This window comes from Elgaria multicarinata, chromosome 22, assembly GCF_023053635.1.
Source record: "Elgaria multicarinata webbii isolate HBS135686 ecotype San Diego chromosome 22, rElgMul1.1.pri, whole genome shotgun sequence".
Taxonomy (NCBI): domain Eukaryota; kingdom Metazoa; phylum Chordata; class Lepidosauria; order Squamata; family Anguidae; genus Elgaria; species Elgaria multicarinata.
This window is the reverse complement of record NC_086192.1, coordinates 364,321-382,098: the sequence shown is the minus strand read 5'-3', so window position 1 is coordinate 382,098 and position 17,778 is coordinate 364,321. Positions and strand designations below refer to the sequence as shown.

Below are 17,778 nucleotides of genomic sequence, written 5' to 3'. Positions count from 1 at the left end.
TAACGAAAAGACTCTCCTGCCCATGCAAATCTCCTGCCCCATATTGCCGGGCGGAGGACGCTGTTTTGGCTGAGAGTGAGGGAGGCGGTGTCACCAGCGCCTCGCAATACGGTCTCCGGTGGGGAATATTTCAGGTTGGCAACTCCAGTGGACTATGCTACAAGGATTATGATATAATAATAACTTGTGCTAACCCGGAAATGCAAGAGACATGCGTCGCTACACTTCCTACAACTGTGTGCGTCGCGCGTTGTTTGCATCACGTGCTCCGAGCAGAGGCGGTCTCTGCGAGCCTCGACCAATCAGGAGGCGAGCTGTCCCTTCTCGCTGTTCTGATTGGACGGTGGTCGCTTGAGCCGAGCGAGGCCGGAACTGGGCGAAAGCTCTTCGCCGGCCGCTCTGCTTTCTCCGGCCAGGACAACGCTGGTGGCGGCGGCGATGGAGCCGGAGCCGGAGCCGGAGCGGAAGCACCTCAGGTGAGGCGTGTGGGTGGGTGCGTGTGGGGGAGAAGGCGAACTGCGTCGGCGCACAGGTGAGGACGCAGGTAGCGGTGTGACGTCGCTAAGAGCGTCCCTCCATCCCCCCACGTGGTCCAGGCGCGTAGGGTGTCCCTGAGCATGTGCAGAATGCAACGCATTCCTTCCACCCCTTCTTCCTTCATGGAGCTCCTCCTCCCCTCCCCGAAGAGACAGGGGAGGGCGTGACTGGCGGTGTGCGTGTCTCACTGCGCCGAGATGCAGACCCTCCTCCCGCCTGGAGCGGAGTTCAAGGGGTCAGCCTCTCCCCGCCCCATGCACTTCAACCGCCGTTTGCTCCCCTCCCCACCCCCTAGGGATTTCCGGACCCCATGACCGGCGGCCTCAATCCGCGGCTAGGCGCCTCTTCTTACGGCGAAGCCCCGGGGCTCGCCAAGCGTTTGATTGGGAGCCTCCGCTCATTAGCCAGGAGGAATGTTAATCGCCGCAGGAAGCACAAAAGCCGATTTTCGCTTGCAAAACACTCCTTTCTCGTTGTGGGAGGAGGGACCCCTTATTCAACAGGCTCCGTCTTCTGTTTCGCAAAAGATGGCAGCCAAGGGGACCCTTAATCCAAACGCGCCCCCTCTCCCTCGGCCAGTTCCCCCAAGATTGGACCACACCTTCCAGCAAAGCCACCTTACGTGGGAGCACCTTTGGTCCACCGTCTGTCCTCATAGACCCCGCTGTCTAGGGCCAAAGCGAAGGTTTGTATTTCTCTGTGGGCCCCGCGAAAGAGGATGTGGCCCTTCCTGGCCCAGCTGCCTCTCCTTCCCTCAATGAATGCGGGCAGGGTTGCATCTCCGCCACTCACTGCCCTTCTCACGAAAGAGGCTAGGGGATGCAGGCGTGAAGGGCAGCAGCCTGTTTTGTAGGCCATGAAACATGCCCAGCGATTAGGGCTTGTGGAGAAATCCAAGCTCTGTCCTGGATAAACTTCCAGGTTGCAGCTTCTACCTGGCCGGACTCCTCCCCTGCTGGGAGATCGCAACACAGCCTCTGGATTGGGACACTCTCAGTTAGCCAGTGGCCAGATTAATAATAATAATGATGATGATGATGATGAAGTTCAAGTTCCCAGTTCTTTTCTGATTACATTAGGATGCCACGGTCCCATCTTACTCTCCGGAAGAACAATGCCGGGAATGTTTCCTCAGAGTCGGGGAGCAGGCTAAACGCACATGTCCCTTCCCCAAGAATACGCTAAACTCCAGTGGCCATCATGTTGCAATTCCAAACACCAGAACTTCTTCCTAATCAGACACTGTCTTATTAAATGCCTTTGGGGAGGGGGCTTGGCTCAGCGGCCTTTCTGGGAATTCACACAGAATTGTGTGGAGGCAGCAAGCAAGGGCCTCAAGCCCAGAGATTATGCATCTCTGGCATGTTGGCATGAGCATGTGATTGGCCTCAACAGTAGATTTTCTTAAACCTCCGGGCATTACTTGGGATTCCACTGAGAATGGAATGCCATGAGCCTGGGCAGTGACTCGAAGGCTATGGCGTATTGATGAGGGTGGTCCAGAATTGCCTCTTGGCTCCCACTCTTCACTTGTGCTGGGAGCTGGTCTCAGTTTTGCCCACTTCATCACTTGGACAGGCACCCCGCAGGGGAGCTGTGGAGAGGCTTTTCTGGCCATGGGCCCCTGAGGTGGGGATGTGGCTCTTCTGGTGGCCGGATGGCGTCTTCAGAGCCTGAAGAGGCACTTCAGGACTTGCTATCTGTCTCGTTGCTCGACTTGGAGAACGCGCCCCATTCCCGCAGCCGCTCTGCCAGCGTGAGCAGCACCGGCTCCAGCGGGCGCGTTCAGCTGCGGCAGCGTGTGGCCCAGCTCATGGCGTGTGTGGAGGATGTCAGTTCAGACGATGAGATTCATGAGGAAGTCTCACGCACGATAGATGAGGCATTTCTCATCTGTGGGAAGAAACTGAAGGAGAAGCTCCAAGAGATCAGGTGCCCCATCCCCCCGCACGCACAGCGGCCCGACTTCTGCAGTACTCTGGCGTTTGTAGGGCAGGATTACAGATAACGGGTGTGGAGTGGGTGGAGGATGGCTCTGTGCATCCAAGGGGGAGTCGGGCTGCAGGCTGAGGAGTGAGTGGCGGGTTCCTTATGTGTCCGTGGTTCAGCAGTGCTGCCTTTTTTGTGTTTTTGAAGGTTGTACATGGTCACCTGGAACGTGGGGACGGCTTCACCCCCTCCTGATGTCACCTCTTTACTTCAGCTCAACTCACAAGACCCAGCAATGGACATGTATGTCATTGGGTAGGTATAAGCTTTGGGGCTATTCTTGCTGCTAATTCAATGGGTATCTTCTTTTACATGGCTGCTTGGCACAGGAATGCACAGGAATCATATGCTGATAATGGCATCTGCAGCAGTGAGGAGAGTGGAGATGGCTGTTTGTTGCCGTCTAGAGTGCAGTGATGCATGAGGCCCTTTGCAAACCTGCCCTCTCCTCACCCCCCCCCCCACTTCCTGCTTTTGCAGGGCAGCCTTCTGAGTCCAGGACTAGCAAACCCAGGTGAGGCTGGCATACAGGCTGGTGTTCCCGGGGCACAGGTGAAGCCACTTCTTAAAGGAAGGGGCTACGGCTCATTACTGTGCAAACTCCAAGAGCGGAATTGGTTTGCGGCTTTGCAATTTCAGAATACAAACAGTATTCTATGTGCTCTGATGGAATCTAATGCTCAACCTGTGCACAGTCTGACATTTGCAGAATTTTGCCACCTGGAGGTGATATCACACTTCATTCAAGCTTGGGCATTTCTGCATTTCTTTCCCTGGAGTGTGTGCATGTGTGTGCCACCGCCAGTGTTTCTGCCCACCTCTTTGCCATCTCCCTGCTGGAAAATGAGTGGCTGCTGCTTGTGCTGTTGGGGTTACCCATTAACTCTGGGTTGCTGTTGCCCAAATGTGTTGCCAGAATCTCTGGTTAACTCTGGAGCGTTCAGTTTACAGGAGGTGAACTCCAAGATTGTGAATTTCCTGGCTGACATGGCTTTTGATGACCCATGGAGCATTTTCTTCATGACAGTTCTCTCTCCTCTGGGCTACGTCAAGGTAATCAGCTGATTTTCTATAGATTCTCCTCCGCTTGAGTCTTGCAGTTTTGAAGCTCATTCTCAGTCGTAAAGGCACCTGGTACTCTGCATCCTCCCAACTTGATTCCTCTGGGAAAGGGAACTGAAACTGCCCCATTTCTCAGTAGCTTTTCTGAGCTGGGTTTGGGCCCTGCCTCCTTATTGATCCATGTACAGTCACATCTCCTAGATTTGCTGCACATGCCCTAGAGAACGCCTTCCGCGCCGCCTCTGGGGATTTGCCAAAGCAGAAGCTATTCAGGACCACCTGGGCTTGCTGGGCTTTGGGAGGTCAGGGTTCAGGAATCTGGTTCTGTCACAAGAAACCGCCCAAGTCCATAGTCGCTCCTCATTACAGTAAGTTTCAGTTACTGTACATTATATGCTTTCAGTCACCTACATTATATGCTTTTAGACGCCAGGTGAAGACCTTTTTATTCTCCCAGCATTTTAACAGTCTATAAATAAATTTTAACTTGGTGTTTTAAATTTGTAATTTTGCATTGCTGCTGTTTTTATCTGGTTGAGCTTTTATATTGTATTTTATATTATGGTTTTATACTGTTGTTTTATACTTCGAATGTTTTTAATTTTTGTGAACCGCCCAGAGAGCTCCGGCTATTGGGAGGTATAAAAATGTAATAAATAAATAAATATTGCCTGTACTTGTCCCCCAGCCAGAGCTCTGTGGAGCTCTGGCATTGCACGACCCACAGTTAGAAGCGGCCCTGTTGCCCCTGTGTGGGCAGGTAGAGGCTCTTGGCATTGCTTGCGCCCCATGGATCTCATCCCTTCAGGAATGGAGGGCACCGAAGCTTCCCTGGGGCCTTGGCTTCCTTCCACTGAAACTCTGGGCCCGGAGATGCCTGCAGTTTGGACCATTTGAGTGTCGATTCCTTTCCCAGGTTGCCTGGAGCTTTCAAGCGCACCGAGGGTCTTATGTTACAGGCATGATTTGGAGACTTAGAAGGCAAAATGTGCGGGTGCCACTTCTCCAGGGTGGGCTCAGTGTTTGTCTCTTCTGCTTGCAGGTGTCTTCCATTCGAATGCAGGGACTCCTCCTCCTGATCTTTGCACAACAGGTCCACCTCCCTTTTATACAGGATGTCCAAAGCCAGTTCACCCGCACAGGCCTCTATGGATATTGGGTGAGCTGCTCAGTTATCTTCTGTGGACTTTAATGGTTTTCAAAGCCCAACTTGGGCCTGGTTTTCAGCTTTTGTATGTGGTGTTTTAAATTGTACAGCTGCATGTATGGTTGTGAGGGGAAGGAAAAGGTGTAGAATTTTGCTCTTACCAAATACTCAAAGCAACTAACAAAATCCAATGACAGTGCATTCCACACTGACTGACGTTTCCAAGTGGTTCCCAAGGGTTACATGCTTATAGGTCCTACAGAGATAAATCTGCATGACAGGGCAGGCTCACATCTAACAGTTTTGCCATTTGCACTCACAAATCAAGTGCTGTGTGAACAGAATGCTGAACTAGATGGACCCTTGGCTTGACTAAGCAGGGCCTCTTCTTAAGTTCTTATCACAGCATACAGAAATTTTGTAATGTGCCATTTGCTTCTTAAGAGCAAGCAACGAGACCTGTCTAGTTCCCAGAGCCATAAGAAGAGCTATAGTGGATCAGACCAAGGGTCCATCTAGTAAAAGTGTTGCTATCTCTGACGTTGGCAAACCTGGCCCTCATTGCCTTTTGGGCCAGTTACATGCCCAATGTGCAATTCTGATTCCTGGTTGCCTTTTTAACACTGGAAGTGGGCAGCATTCCTGTTTACGTGAGGATTCCAGCTTCCTTTTCCTACCTGCAAAGAAGTTTCACATTGGTCCTGCCTTGTACGTTTGACTGATATACATGATGGCCCTCTGTAAATAAAAGCAAGAGACTTGTTCCCAGAATGGCCTCTCAGGCGTTGCTCCTGATGGGAATCTGCCAGCAGTCTCTGCGTCTACTGTCTTGCAGGGAAACAAAGGAGGCGTCACCATTCGCATGTCCCTCTACGGGCACTCCATCTGCTTCCTGAATTGCCACTTGCCAGCCCATATGGAGAACGCGGAGCAACGATTGGACGATTTTGAGCACATTCTGGAAATGCAGCATTTTGAAAGAGAGGAGATCCCCAGCGTCCTGGAGCATGAGTGAGTGGCACCCACATCCTGCTGCTTTGGCTTCTGGGAAAAGAGGATCCATATTGTGGGGGTGTCTCTGTTGTTATTCTGTTGGTTCAGGGTGTCCATTTGGGGGTGGCTTTGAGCTCTTGTGGGAGCTGTGGGGAGAACATCCTATCAAAGGTTATGGAGAGTTATAGACCAGCGTTTATCTTGATTCCATAGAAACCTGCAAGGGATAACATGATTGCATAGAGGAAGCTCCCAAGCAGATTGTTCAGTGCTGGATTGTTCCCTTCTTCTCTGAAGCCCCCAGTTCTTGCTGGGATGGAGGGGGGCGGTCCGTACCATTGGCATCTCTCTCCAGGAGCCGTCTTTGTAACAGTCTTGCGTAGTTAGCCCTGCTTCTCTCCTAAAGTTGCCACTTTCAATGCTGGGAGATAAATTACTAAGTGCACAGAGAGCTTCAGCATAACGTTGTGTGCATTCCTGACTCTTGCTTCCTTCTTGAAGCATTCTCTTCTGGTTTGGCGATTTAAACTTCCGGATTGAAGACTATGGGCTGCATTTCATCCGAGAGTCCATAAACAACAGACGGTTCAGTCTCTTGTGGGAAAAAGACCAGGTATTGCCTCCAGGTTCTGTTCTCCTGGTTCACATGGGGAGCCAAGGGCTTACTTTCCACTATCAGGTCCTTCTGCTGTCTTGCCTCTCCTGGCTTCCTCAGGCAGGAGATGCTCCCCTGTGCATTGTTAATTTGAGCAGCTCTCACCACCCATGTGTGACTTAGTGACACTTTTGTGACCATGTCCATTTTGCTCCCAAATGTGGTGGTGGTGATCCATACCTGCTTTATGACTAGTTGAAAACTCCCTCTTTGGCAGCTTGAATTTGGCTGACCCATTCTGTCTTGGTTACTGTGGAGTAAGGGGGCCTTCCTGTGGTTCTCCCCTGCCCCCCTCCCCAAATGTCTCTGTGTACCTCTGACTGCAACAATAAAATTCTTCCCAGGAAATGTTCTGACATTTTGAATTTGGCCTGGTTGGTTTGCATTTCTGAACAGTTTTTGCTTTTAATTCTTCAGCTAAATATGGCTAAGAAGAAGGAAGCTTTTCTTCAGGAATTCATGGAGGGGCCCCTGAAGTTCAAGCCCACCTACAAGTTCGACCTGTACTCGACTGAGTATGATACCAGGTGAAGACTTAAGCACCCTGTCCATGGAGGGAGCATGGGGGACGGGTGGGCTGATGACACTGCTAGGCTTGGATTTATAATCGTGCAAGTGAAGTGGAAGAAATGGGCTGGACTTTCAGGTCATCCCAGGAAGGAAGCAGGAGGTGCTTTGGGGGACAAGGATCGTAATGCTGGTGGCTACCTCAGCTTGGGGAGGCTCACCTCCAGCACCTTTGCTCAGTCCTCTGAAAGAACCCAGCCCTTTCCTTTTGATGCACAAAAAAAGAGAGGAACCTTACTGTGAAAACGCTGTAGAAAGGATCCAAACATCAAAGAACTGTCTGAGTGTAATGAATAAGTCAATAAAAGGTTCTACTATGGTGTAAATGAATGTGGATTCAAATGCAATAACACCATTAGATTTAGCAACTCCTCTTTTATAAATACATGATCAGAGTATCATTAACACTTCAACAAAGTGCAGATGAGTGTAACACCACATTTAACATAGAGATACACATACATACTACTGTATACAGTCGGAAGAAGATACAACAATATGAAACAATGATCACATACTCTCAATACTGCATAAAAATAAATCACATAAATCCTACACTCTAGGATTCACACACCCACAATATATGCAATATAATATAAGCCCTATATGGCTCGGGTCCAGGTTATTTGAAAGAACGTATTCTTCCTTATGAGCCTGCCCATGCTTTGAGATCTTTTGGAGAAGTCCTTTCAGTCCCACCATCTTCACAGGCGCGCTTGGTGGGAACATGGGAGAGGGCCTTCTCAGTGGCTGCTCCAGTGCTTTGGAACACTCTTCCTGGGGAAGCTAGGGTGGCTCCCTCCTTGATGGGCTTTCGGAAGCCGGCTAAAACTTTTTTGTTCCAGCAGGCCTTTGGAGAATAATCTGGCCCTCCATCTATGTTAATGTCTTATAATTTTGTTGTGTATTTTAAACATTTATGGTTTTGTTTCCCCCTCCCCCCCAATGTATGTTTTAAACTTTGTAAGGCCGCCTTGAGGCCCAGCATTGGGCAAAAGGGATACAAATAATAATAATAATAATAATAATAATAATAATAATAATAATAGTCAGCATGCAAGTAAATCATCCAGGTTAAACAATCAGGTTCACCACCTGTATAGCACAACTATTGATTGGTGGGCTGCTGGTAGTAAAAGTCTATAGTTTCACAGTTTGTAAAACCTTGTTGACTGCAACTCTTATGGATAAACGAAGATTCCGGAAATTTAACTGCATTTCAAATTCCTTCTTCAGTACCCATGTATGTTTTAGATAAGGCAATTCACTTATAAATCACTCTTTCCTTTTTCAGCAGACGGGAAAAAGTTTTTTAAGGGCTGGTAATAAGCAATGTTCAACAACCATTTTCAGCAGTGTGTGGGTTTAAACATAATGACATTCTGTAAAATACAAAAATATATGTGTCATTACTTGTTCATTACAATACATACTACAATCAACATTGAATTTTTTGACAACATACCCAAATGCTGTAATCCGTCTCTAATTCGAAGGAAGCAGTGTGGAGGGGAGAAAGGAAAACAGCCTTGAGTACTCCTCTATGGGAGCGCCTCCCCTCTGAGGACAAACCTCATTAAGTGTATGAAGGATCTGGTAGGGGTTAATTAAGTAATACCAAGGCTAACTTAATTATATAAACAAATCAATCAATAGATCTTATGGATCATTAAGCCAAAAAGAGAATTTGTAAAAGAGTATTTATAAAAGAGGAGTTGCTAAATCTAATGGCGTTATTGCATTTGAATACACATTCATTTACATCATAGTAGAACCTTTTATTGACTTACTCATTACACTCAGACTCATTACACTCAGACAGTCCTTTGATGTTTGGATCCTTTCCACAGCACTTTCCTTTTGATGGACAGGGGAGGAAGTGCTGGGATTTGTTAACTGATGTTTCTTTGTATTTCCAGGGGTCAGAAGACATTGTTTTGGTTTAAGTAAGGAGATTCCAATGTACTTCTTCCTAAATCTTTAGAATGTTAAGCTAATTCCATCTTTCTTTAGGTGGAATTTCAAGCTGTCTCTGCTTTTTTCTCTGCTGCTGGAGACCAATCCTAACATGTTAATTGGCATGATGGAAATGAAAAGAAAAAGAGCCCCTCACATCTGTGTGCAACGGAGAGTGTCTCCCCACAGTGATTAATGGGGCTGGGGGAGTAGCTGGGGCAGCTACTCTGGCTCAGTAGCCTTTATGGCTTCACTTTGCCCCCCAAGGGTGTGGTCACAACACTCCATTGCATCTGTGTTGAGCCCCTGACAGGTCCAGACAGGCAGGCCTCCCACATTTATTTTTATTTATTTATTTATTACATTTCTATTCCGCCCAATAGCCGAAGCTCTCTGGGCGGTTCACATTTGGCTTTTCAGGGCATAAAGGTCTGTGCCAGCCACTCTTTGATCAGCCTGGCGGCTTTAAAGAAATCGGTCTGGTCACTTGACTGCTACGATGAATGGGATTGGCCCTCGTCTAGATTCAGCTCCATCCAGCCAAACCATTCAAATGGGTAAAGAGTGAGACGGTTGTGAGCCTTCAGCTTCTGGCTGGGTCTTAACTTTGGTGTTACCTAGTTAGGGTTTTTGCTAATGCAGCTTTCTACCAGCCCATTTGTCTCCTTGAGCCTGTGACCGTTTCACTCTGAAGAATGGCAGCAGCTTTTCTTGATGTGCCCAGTTATGGGTACAGGGTGTTGGGGGAGGAGCAGCACCCTCATCGCTGAGGGCAAACCTCTCCTAAGCGCTCAGTAGTGAGGGGGGCTTTTGCAAACTGGCACGTGAATGAAAAGCCATCTCTAGTTGCTACGGCCTGATTAATGCTTGATTGTTGCTAGTTTATGATATAGTCAATTAACCTCTCCTTCCCTCTCTTGCCTTTGTTTTAGATTTGCTCTGCGTGTGACTGATTGAGCTGCAGGCTGGAGGGTGGGTGGGGTGTTACAGGAGTGGCTTGCTTCTGCGGTGGCTTCTGATGACTGTCACCTGCTGCTTCCAGCAGCAGCAGCTTCCTAGGAGTAGCTGGTTTGTTATCCCTGTCTCCCTTCTGCTTGCTTTTACAGTGGGAAGAAACGGAAGCCTGCGTGGACGGACCGGATCCTTTGGAGAGTGAAGCATCTGTTATGCCCGGCCTCAGAAGCAGGAGAGGTGCCAGAAGAGCAGCCCATTTCGGTGTCTCTGCACAGCTACGGCAGCCACATGAGCTACGGCATTAGTGACCACAAGCCCGTCACAGGGACTTTTGAGCTTGAGGTAGTGGCCTCGTTCCCCAAATGGCAGATTTGCCTTTTAGGAAAGGGCGCATGGAGGCCAGAATGCTGCTCCCATGCATCAAACCAGCTGTTCCCCCTTTCCAGGCTGTCTGGCTTGCCCACCTTTTGACACTAGCATGCCTGCCTTTTGTGACTGACACTTGACACAACTGCTTTCTGGCTGTCAAAGAAAAATCATGAGAAATCTTAAGAACCAAAGAAGACCCCCAAAGCTGGACCGGACCCAAGGGGGCCTCTGCAGCCCAGCATTCTGTTCACAGAGTGGCCAACCAGATGCCCTAATGGGAAGCCCACAAGTAGGACACGGGAGCAGTCAGTGGCACCCTCCTCCTCCTCCTGTTTCTGTTCCCTAAGAACCGGTACACAAGATGTCTTAAATACTGGAGGCAATATATAGCTGTCATGACTAGTAGCCGTTATCCTCCATACACCCTCTCCCTGCACCATCACAACTTTGCTGCCATGTAGGTGCTTGCAAACTCATTGAACTGGCCTGCTGATTTGGGAGAGTCTCTTGCAAACCAGCAGGCCTTTTTTCATGTAAGGTTCGCTTTAGTAACCGTTTTCCTTTGAACAGCAGCCATTGACACTCTTAACCTCTGCAGAGAGTACTAGGCCTGGTGTGGAGTCCTCGGCACAAAGGCCTCCCTCTGAGTGCAAGAGAAGAGGTGGCTGCAGGAGGCTCTTGGATCATGTCCTAATCCAAGGTGACTCCTTTCCTTCAGATGAAGCCTCTGGCATTGACTCCACTGGTTGTGCTGCACCCTCTGGGGAACTGGAATGCCGAACAAGATGCCACCGTCAGCTACTCCACAGCTCCTGAGTTCCCAAGCAGCGCTTGGGACTGGATTGGCCTCTACAAGGTAACCTTCACACCGTATTGTGCTCAGGGGCACAGCACGCTGACGCTTTGCTTCCAGATGGTCCCGGTTCAATACCTGGCAGCATCTCCAGGTGGGTCTGTTAAAGAATGACTCTTCTCTGCCTGGAGAGCCGTTGCTGCCAGTCAGTGTAGGCAACATGGAGCTAGGTGGTCTGTCTGGGTTTCTGTGTATTGTCCCAAGAAGAGATGTGGCAGTGTGTGAAATTACAGGCAACAGGAATGGAATTGCCTGCTCCGGAGTTATTAGCAGATTTTAGACTAATAAAATTAAAAATGCTTCATACATCATAACTGCTGGTCAGGTTTGAACCAGCAGCTCCCATCGTGAGCAGCTTTGCAGTCCTTGCTGTGTGACCGGCAGTGCCAAATGGTGGGTCAAGGCATGCCCAAAATACCCAGTGCTCAGGCGCACTTTCTGGCGCCTTCAGCCAAGAATGGCAGAGAGGGCCATGTCTGGTTGGACATGGCAAAGGCCTAGAGATGGTGCTGAGTGACCTAAGCAAAGGGTCTGGCTCTCTTAGGGGAAAGAATGTGTTGCCAAGTTAGTTGGAAAGTACCAAAAAACAACAACAACTAGGCCTAGAGAGTTGCCTTAGCAGAGATAAGAGTCGCAGGTGATGTATCTTGTTTCTGAAAATTCTAATTTCCTGGAAACCCACCAAGAGCTAGTTGAGTGAGTAGTGGCTTGGTTGCTGGTCTGGGAGACTTGGATCTTGCACTCACACTCTCTTTCAGCCCAAACCCCGCAGCTGCATTGCCACAAATTCCTTGGAGTGATAGATAATTGTGCGGTCTTGTCTAAGCCATGTTTAAGCTTTGTCACACATTTTGCTGGTCTTGTATCTTGGTTTTTATCCTGTTTGCTCGACATTCCCTAGAGCAAATGGTTCAGATGTTATAGGTGCTCCTTGGCAACCGAGTTGTGTTCACAGCAACTGTCTTGGGCTCTCCTTTGCAGGTGACATTCAGGCACGCCAATGACTACATGATGTATGCTTGGGTGCAGGACAATGAAATTTCCTCTGGGGAGGATGCCAAGCAGGTAAGGGGGGAAAGAGCTGGGATTTTCAGCACTGCCCTGCATCACTTCAGACGTTGTTGCTGAAAGATGCCTGCCTTTGCTTCCTTCTTCCCAGGTATATCTTGGTGCTGATGAGCTCCCTGCAGCAGGAGGGGAGTTTCTCCTGGGTTATTACAGCAACACAATGGAATCCATAGTTGGCATCAGCCAGCCCTTCCAGGTAGGGCTTTGGATTCTTCTAGTGGGCCTCATACACGCTTGGAGCACCTGCGGAGTGATCAGAATGTTCCCTCTGGCAGCATCTTGCACCCAAGCCAGGCATGAGTTCATGGCACATTTTATGTCCTTTGCCTGTGATGTGGCTGCTTTCCAGAAGCACCCCAACCATCATCCCCTAGCTGCTCACATACAGTATTTTGGCCCCAACTGCACAACCTGGAACTGGCTCCAGTGGTCCCTCCCTCCATTTGTTGGTGGATGGGGGAGGTTTTTTATGGGACCACCCCAATGCAGACATTTTTGTGAACCGCCCAGAGAGCTCCACCTATTGGGTGGTATAGAAATGTAATAAATAAATAAATAAATAATCTCCCATATTGCCTTTTGCTTGAAGGTCCCTCCTGGGTGGGAGTTGCATCCCCAAGTCCTGGTTGATCAGTTTTGGTTTCCCTGGATCTGACTTGATCCAGACAGGAGGGGGAAAAGATATGAAGGAGATCTCTCTACTTCGTTTTCTCCTCTCTTTTGTTGCTTCTGCCTTGTCAGGTGGTGGGAGAGACTCTGGACTGCTGCTTGGTGGTGGAGGGGTCTGCTTTGCATGCAGAACCCCCGCCCCCCGGTTCAGTCCTTGGCATCTCTGGATAGGAATGGGAAGGACGCCTGCCCACAGTCCTGACCAGCTGCTTCCAGTCCATGCAGGCTGGGGTGGTAGCCCTCTGGCCCCTGAGGGTCACATGGGGTGTTGGCTGCAGCTGCACACATGCACGGCCACCCCCACTCACATGTGCAGACAGTTACCATGTGCACGCACATGGGCAACTGTGGTGAGCTACACAGGCAGTCACATGTGGCCATGGGCGGCAGCTCCTCCCCATCTTACATTGCTTCCATGGCTAGTCTCAGCAGGGCACCTTCTTCACCCTTGGCTGAGGCGCAGGGCAGGAGCACGTTATCCAAGGCGCTCCAGCCTCTCAAAAGTGATCCTCTCCTTTCAGATTCAGCCCAGCAGAACGTTGTCCCAGATGGACCCGCTGTGGGATGGAGTCAGCAGGACGGAAAACCTGTGCAATGAGAAGCCACCGTGTGACTTTTGAAACGTGCCCACGCACCTGCAGCGGATGCTGGGAAGGCGCTCCTTCCTCTGCCTTAGTAACAGGCCTCTCTTTCTGGAGGAGGTGGCTGGGCACACAGACGGTCACTTGGGTCTGTAAATATTTATCACTGTCCCAGGAGGTGGCACTGCTGGATTAGGGCTGCACTGCCTTCAGCTGCTGCTGAATTGTCGCTTTCCCCAGAGGGCCCCCAGTGGCACCCTTCTTCCAGGGACTTAAACGAGGGCATTCCTAAGGCCCTACCTGCTTTTCTCTTTTTTGTAGAGGGTATTTTAGGAACCAGGCAGTTCGTTGCAATATTAAGTAGTCAATGGTGGTTGATGCTGCTGCTGTTTTGTTTTGGTTTTAAACCTAGCATTCCAGGAGTCTGCTCTAATTTTTATGAAACACATTTAGAACTTTCTTAAAGTTAGAACTTCCTTGGGAGCAGGAATACATTTTATTTTATAGCTGACAGGAAAATGCAGTCAGCTGTTACACTTTGGTTGCTTGGAAACATGAGACAGTGGGGCAGCAGAAAGGGGGCTGGGGCTGCAGAGGGAGGGAGGTTCTGGCTGGCACAGCGGTATTTTTGTGGTGTCTGCTTCCTGCCCAGGGAGTTTTATTCCCCTGGAGCTCTTCATTGTCTGTCTTACAAAAAAACCAAAAATCCACGCTGGCTATGGCCACTCAGCACCCTCCCTCTGGTTTCTTCAAGGTCTCTGATTTCAGGAAGGAATAGGATGCGGTGTGTCTCCCTCTGCCCTCCGAAAGCTGTCTAATAACAAAGCCGTAGCATTCAGCCTTGCCAGCATCTTCCTGGAGATGATCCTAATCAGCCTTGTGTTGAGTTTCTGGCTCCATACAGCAATGGTGTTGAAAACCCTTTGCTGGTATAGGAAACCTGGCCCTTCCCCTGCCACACTGCACTTGCTGTGGTCTCCACGCCCCATAGAAAGCTCAACTGTTCCTTCTTACACACAGATGACTTGGAATGCGCTGTGGAAGGGGCTCTTGCATGCTTCCAAGGCAGAAATGTGTTGGGTGTGGATTTGACACAGTCTGGAAGCTCTTACAGGAATGGATCCCACTTTGCTGTAATGCGAACCCTCAAGAAGTCATGTGGGTGCGTGGATGCGCAGAGTGTATGGGCATACCTGGAATCTGAGAATGTGCTGGCTGTTCCTGTGATTAAAAGATTTCTGTCAGGAAAAGGGGTGGTAAATTTTCAAGTGAATGGAGGGAGGCGGGGAGCCTGGGCCCAAATAATTGTCTTTGTTGCTGGACGGAAGGAGGCTGCACCACATCCACTCATCATCTTAGGTCTAAGCACTTCCCGTGGGTGTGTTTCATCTGAATGTCCCTGTTGCACCACATAACAAGCTCTTCTATGGCCTCTGCTCCAGAGGAGAGGAGTTTCCCCTCATCCCTGCTAGTGCTTCTGAGAGGGAAGAAACCTTGTGCAATTCTAGGCAGGTGTCATCTTGGAAGGCTTTTAAACGAGCTGGGGGTGGGAATGTTTGCATGGCCCATCAGATTAGTTTCAGTCAGTGCTGAATGGATTTAAAGTTGTGGGGCGCACTCAATGTAATTGGCTGCAGATTGAGAGCAGGATCTCCATGCGAATGGGCCCAAGGGAAGAAGGTGTGTCTGGGAAGGTCACCTGACCCGGGGCTGTCCCTTGCAACCTAAGCCTTGGCGTTGCGGCTGGGACAGAAGGTCCTTTGGGAGCAGACTGCGTCAGATTGGAGTATACTGGTGCTTTTGTGCAAGTCACTTTGTTACATGCCTTTAGATGTTCTTGCTGGAGGTCTTATGTCTTTCAATAAACACCCCCAAGAGTCCACCCTGTGCCACGACTGACAAATAATGTTGTAATTCATGCCTTGTGACTGGTCTGTTGCAGCCTCTGTAGAATTTCATTTTCTCTTTTAGCATTGTGGCCGTCCAGTTTGTTTGCTCTTTGCTTTACTTCAGCCTGGTGGGAATTTTAGTGGAGGCCATCTAATTGGTGCCTAATATTTCTAAATGAAGTGCTGGAATGCATGAAAGGATTTCACCCAAGAATTGTTTGGCAGTCATTCTTCAAGCGTATTCTGTCAACACACCACGCTGACAGGGTGGCAAAAAAGGTGGCTTTGCTCTTTCGTTGTGCCAAAGGGGCTTCTGCTGTTTAAAAGCAAACGGATTTGTTGTGGCAAAAGCTTGTGGAGATGGTGCTCAGCCTGTTCTGGATGGCGGTGCGCTTTCAGAACAGGTTCACAGCTTGGTGATGTCTGTAGCTCTGGCTCTGATGTGGTACACCTACATGGCATGAAGCACAATGACACCGGTGGCACAAAGCCTGTTTCATGAACACTACCTGGTGCACCAGCTGTCTCCTCTTGGGCAGCGATGGTTTTGCCTACTGTTACCCATATCTGGATAACATTATTGCTGTGTGTGTCATGCTGTCTATGGCTCAGACAGCAGTGGACAGGTTTTTACCTGGACCTGCCTTGTGCTACGTGCTGTATTAGTATTTGGCCTCGTTCACTGGCTACCAGATTGTTTCTGGGTACAGTTCAAAATGCTGCTTTTAAAAACCTGAAGCCTTTAAAGGGCATCTCAAGGTCCGCTGCTGCCTCCTGTGTGAACACGCCTGTTCTCTGAGACCGGTCGGAGATCCTGCTCCGTGTGCCCCGCCTACAGAAGCCACACAGGTAGTAATTGGGGCAGGGCACCTCCCTTGTGCAACTGCCTTCCCAGGCAGGAGACTCACCTGGATCTCACACCTTTCTGTCTTTTAGTCACCAACTGAAACGGTTTTGTTTTCCCAAGCCTTACTGTATTTTGCTGCTGCTGCTGCTCTCCATTGCTTATCGGGCACTGTGTTCTTGTATTGGTTATTCTGTTTCAGATCATAACTTTCTTGCAGACCTTGTGGTAGGACACAAATAACTTAAGGAAATAATAAATAAATACTAAACCTCGTTGTCCTTTAGGATGCCACAAGGCGGCTGTTTTCGCCCAGTCATTCTGTCTCTGGGCTGATGCTGTTGTGCTTAAGCCACAGGGTGGGGGTGGGGGGTGCCATTTCAGGAAAATCCTGAAATGTATTTCTTCTATGCCACTGAAACGGTTCCAGCTGTTCACAGGAAGCAGCCTCTCCTTGGGAAGCTGTTTAGGAGAACTGGAAAGCAGAGCTCTCCAGTGTTTATATTATGGGCCAGCTTCATGGCCTGAAACCTGGTGTATGTGGGGGTGGTGGCAGTGGGGAAGCGAGTCCTTTGTTACCATGGGAGAGGGAGACCTTTGCACACTTCCCCAGTATTATATTTTCAAACCTAGGATACAAAGGAAGTCTCTTTTTATGAAAGGCTTTTCGGCGTCTCAAAAGAAGCTGGCACATTCTTACTCCCACTAGACCTCCCTAGATCTCAGAAAGGGACAGGAATTGATCGCTTATTTCGGAAACGCCAAAGATGAGCCAGTGAAAACCTGAAGACATTTCTGGAGTGAGTGGCTGGCTCTGTCTTTAGTAAGCTAATCTCCCTGCAAAACAATGCAACTGGCTGAGTTAAGGCTTTTTAATTAAGTCTTCCCAGTGTGTGTTTTCCCCCAAGCCCTTTTAGCAGAGTGCCGTATTTGCTGGGGGTGGGAGAAAGAGGGCAGTTGCTGAGGGGTGCAAATCTCCAGCATGGAGCGTCAGGCTGGCTCCACAGGGGGAACTCTTAGGGCAGGGAGCCTGAGGTGGAAGAGGCAATGTTTTGGATGGTGAGATTGGAAAGGATTTGAGGAAAATCCTGAAATGGAAAATACCGGGGTGGGTGGGTGGGTGGAGGGGAGGTGGGAAGGGATGAACACCTTCTTAAAAATATACATCTGTAGAAACTGGGGAAGAAAATCACTCCCAAGTTTCTCTCCCACCCCATTCAGTTGTTCATATGTGTACTTAATAGTTCTTGATGCCCCAAATTGTTCTTGACACCCCCAAAGTAACGCTATGTAAGATGAGTAAAATACTCTGACAATAAAACCTTTTAGCTTTGTGTCCATCTGTGACCTAGAAACATGATGTCCTTCTGGGTCTCCCTGAGATGTTTTACACACACAAGATGCACTGTGTGCATTGTTCTCCTGCAGAGTAAAAGATGTGGGGAGGTGATACATGCCCCCTTCTTTTTTGGGAGAAATGCCCAAAGCAGTGTCTGTTTGTTTGTTTATTTATTACATTTCTATACCGCCCAATAGCCGGAGCTCTCTGGGCGGTTCACAAAAAATGAATTTTTAAAATGCAACCCCAGAAGTTGAGCATTCTTGAAAATAGAGCAGAAAGGTCAGTGGGACTCTTGAGTTCAAG

The 17,778-nt window shown here is 49.1% G+C and overlaps 1 protein-coding gene across 3 annotated transcripts; it reads left to right on the top strand.

The window, feature by feature from the left end:
- The first annotated feature begins 422 nt into the window (after positions 1–422).
- Positions 423–17,230, top strand: INPP5K (inositol polyphosphate-5-phosphatase K). 3 transcript variants are annotated; one of them, XM_063146428.1, is made up of 13 exons: positions 423–476; positions 2,674–2,781; positions 3,471–3,579; positions 4,631–4,747; positions 5,571–5,746; positions 6,230–6,341; positions 6,801–6,910; positions 8,870–8,896; positions 10,013–10,202; positions 10,948–11,085; positions 12,064–12,147; positions 12,242–12,346; positions 13,341–17,230. In XM_063146428.1, the coding sequence occupies exons 1-13, from the start codon at positions 439–441 to the stop codon at positions 13,437–13,439; spliced, it is 1,413 nt and encodes a 470-aa protein (XP_063002498.1). In that variant the 5' UTR covers positions 423–438; the 3' UTR covers positions 13,440–17,230. The 3 variants fall into 3 exon arrangements, with proteins under 3 accessions (XP_063002498.1, XP_063002496.1, XP_063002497.1); XM_063146426.1 differs by lacking the exon at positions 423–476 and adding an exon at positions 2,159–2,469; XM_063146427.1 differs by lacking the exons at positions 423–476; positions 8,870–8,896 and adding an exon at positions 2,160–2,469.
- The last annotated feature ends 548 nt before the right edge of the window (positions 17,231–17,778 follow it).

What these genes read in the sequence shown, in the direction of transcription:
- INPP5K (XM_063146426.1), top strand. Translation starts at nt 2,195, where the DNA reads ATGGCGTCTTCAGAGCCTGAAGAGGCACTTCAGGACTTGCTATCTGTC. An exon ending in CAGGCCTCTATGGATATTGG is followed by an intron (nt 4,748 to 5,570) that starts GTGAGCTGCTCA and finishes ACTGTCTTGCAG; the next exon opens with GGAAACAAAGGAGGCGTCAC. An exon ending in CTGGGGAGGATGCCAAGCAG is followed by an intron (nt 12,148 to 12,241) that starts GTAAGGGGGGAA and finishes CCTTCTTCCCAG; the next exon opens with GTATATCTTGGTGCTGATGA.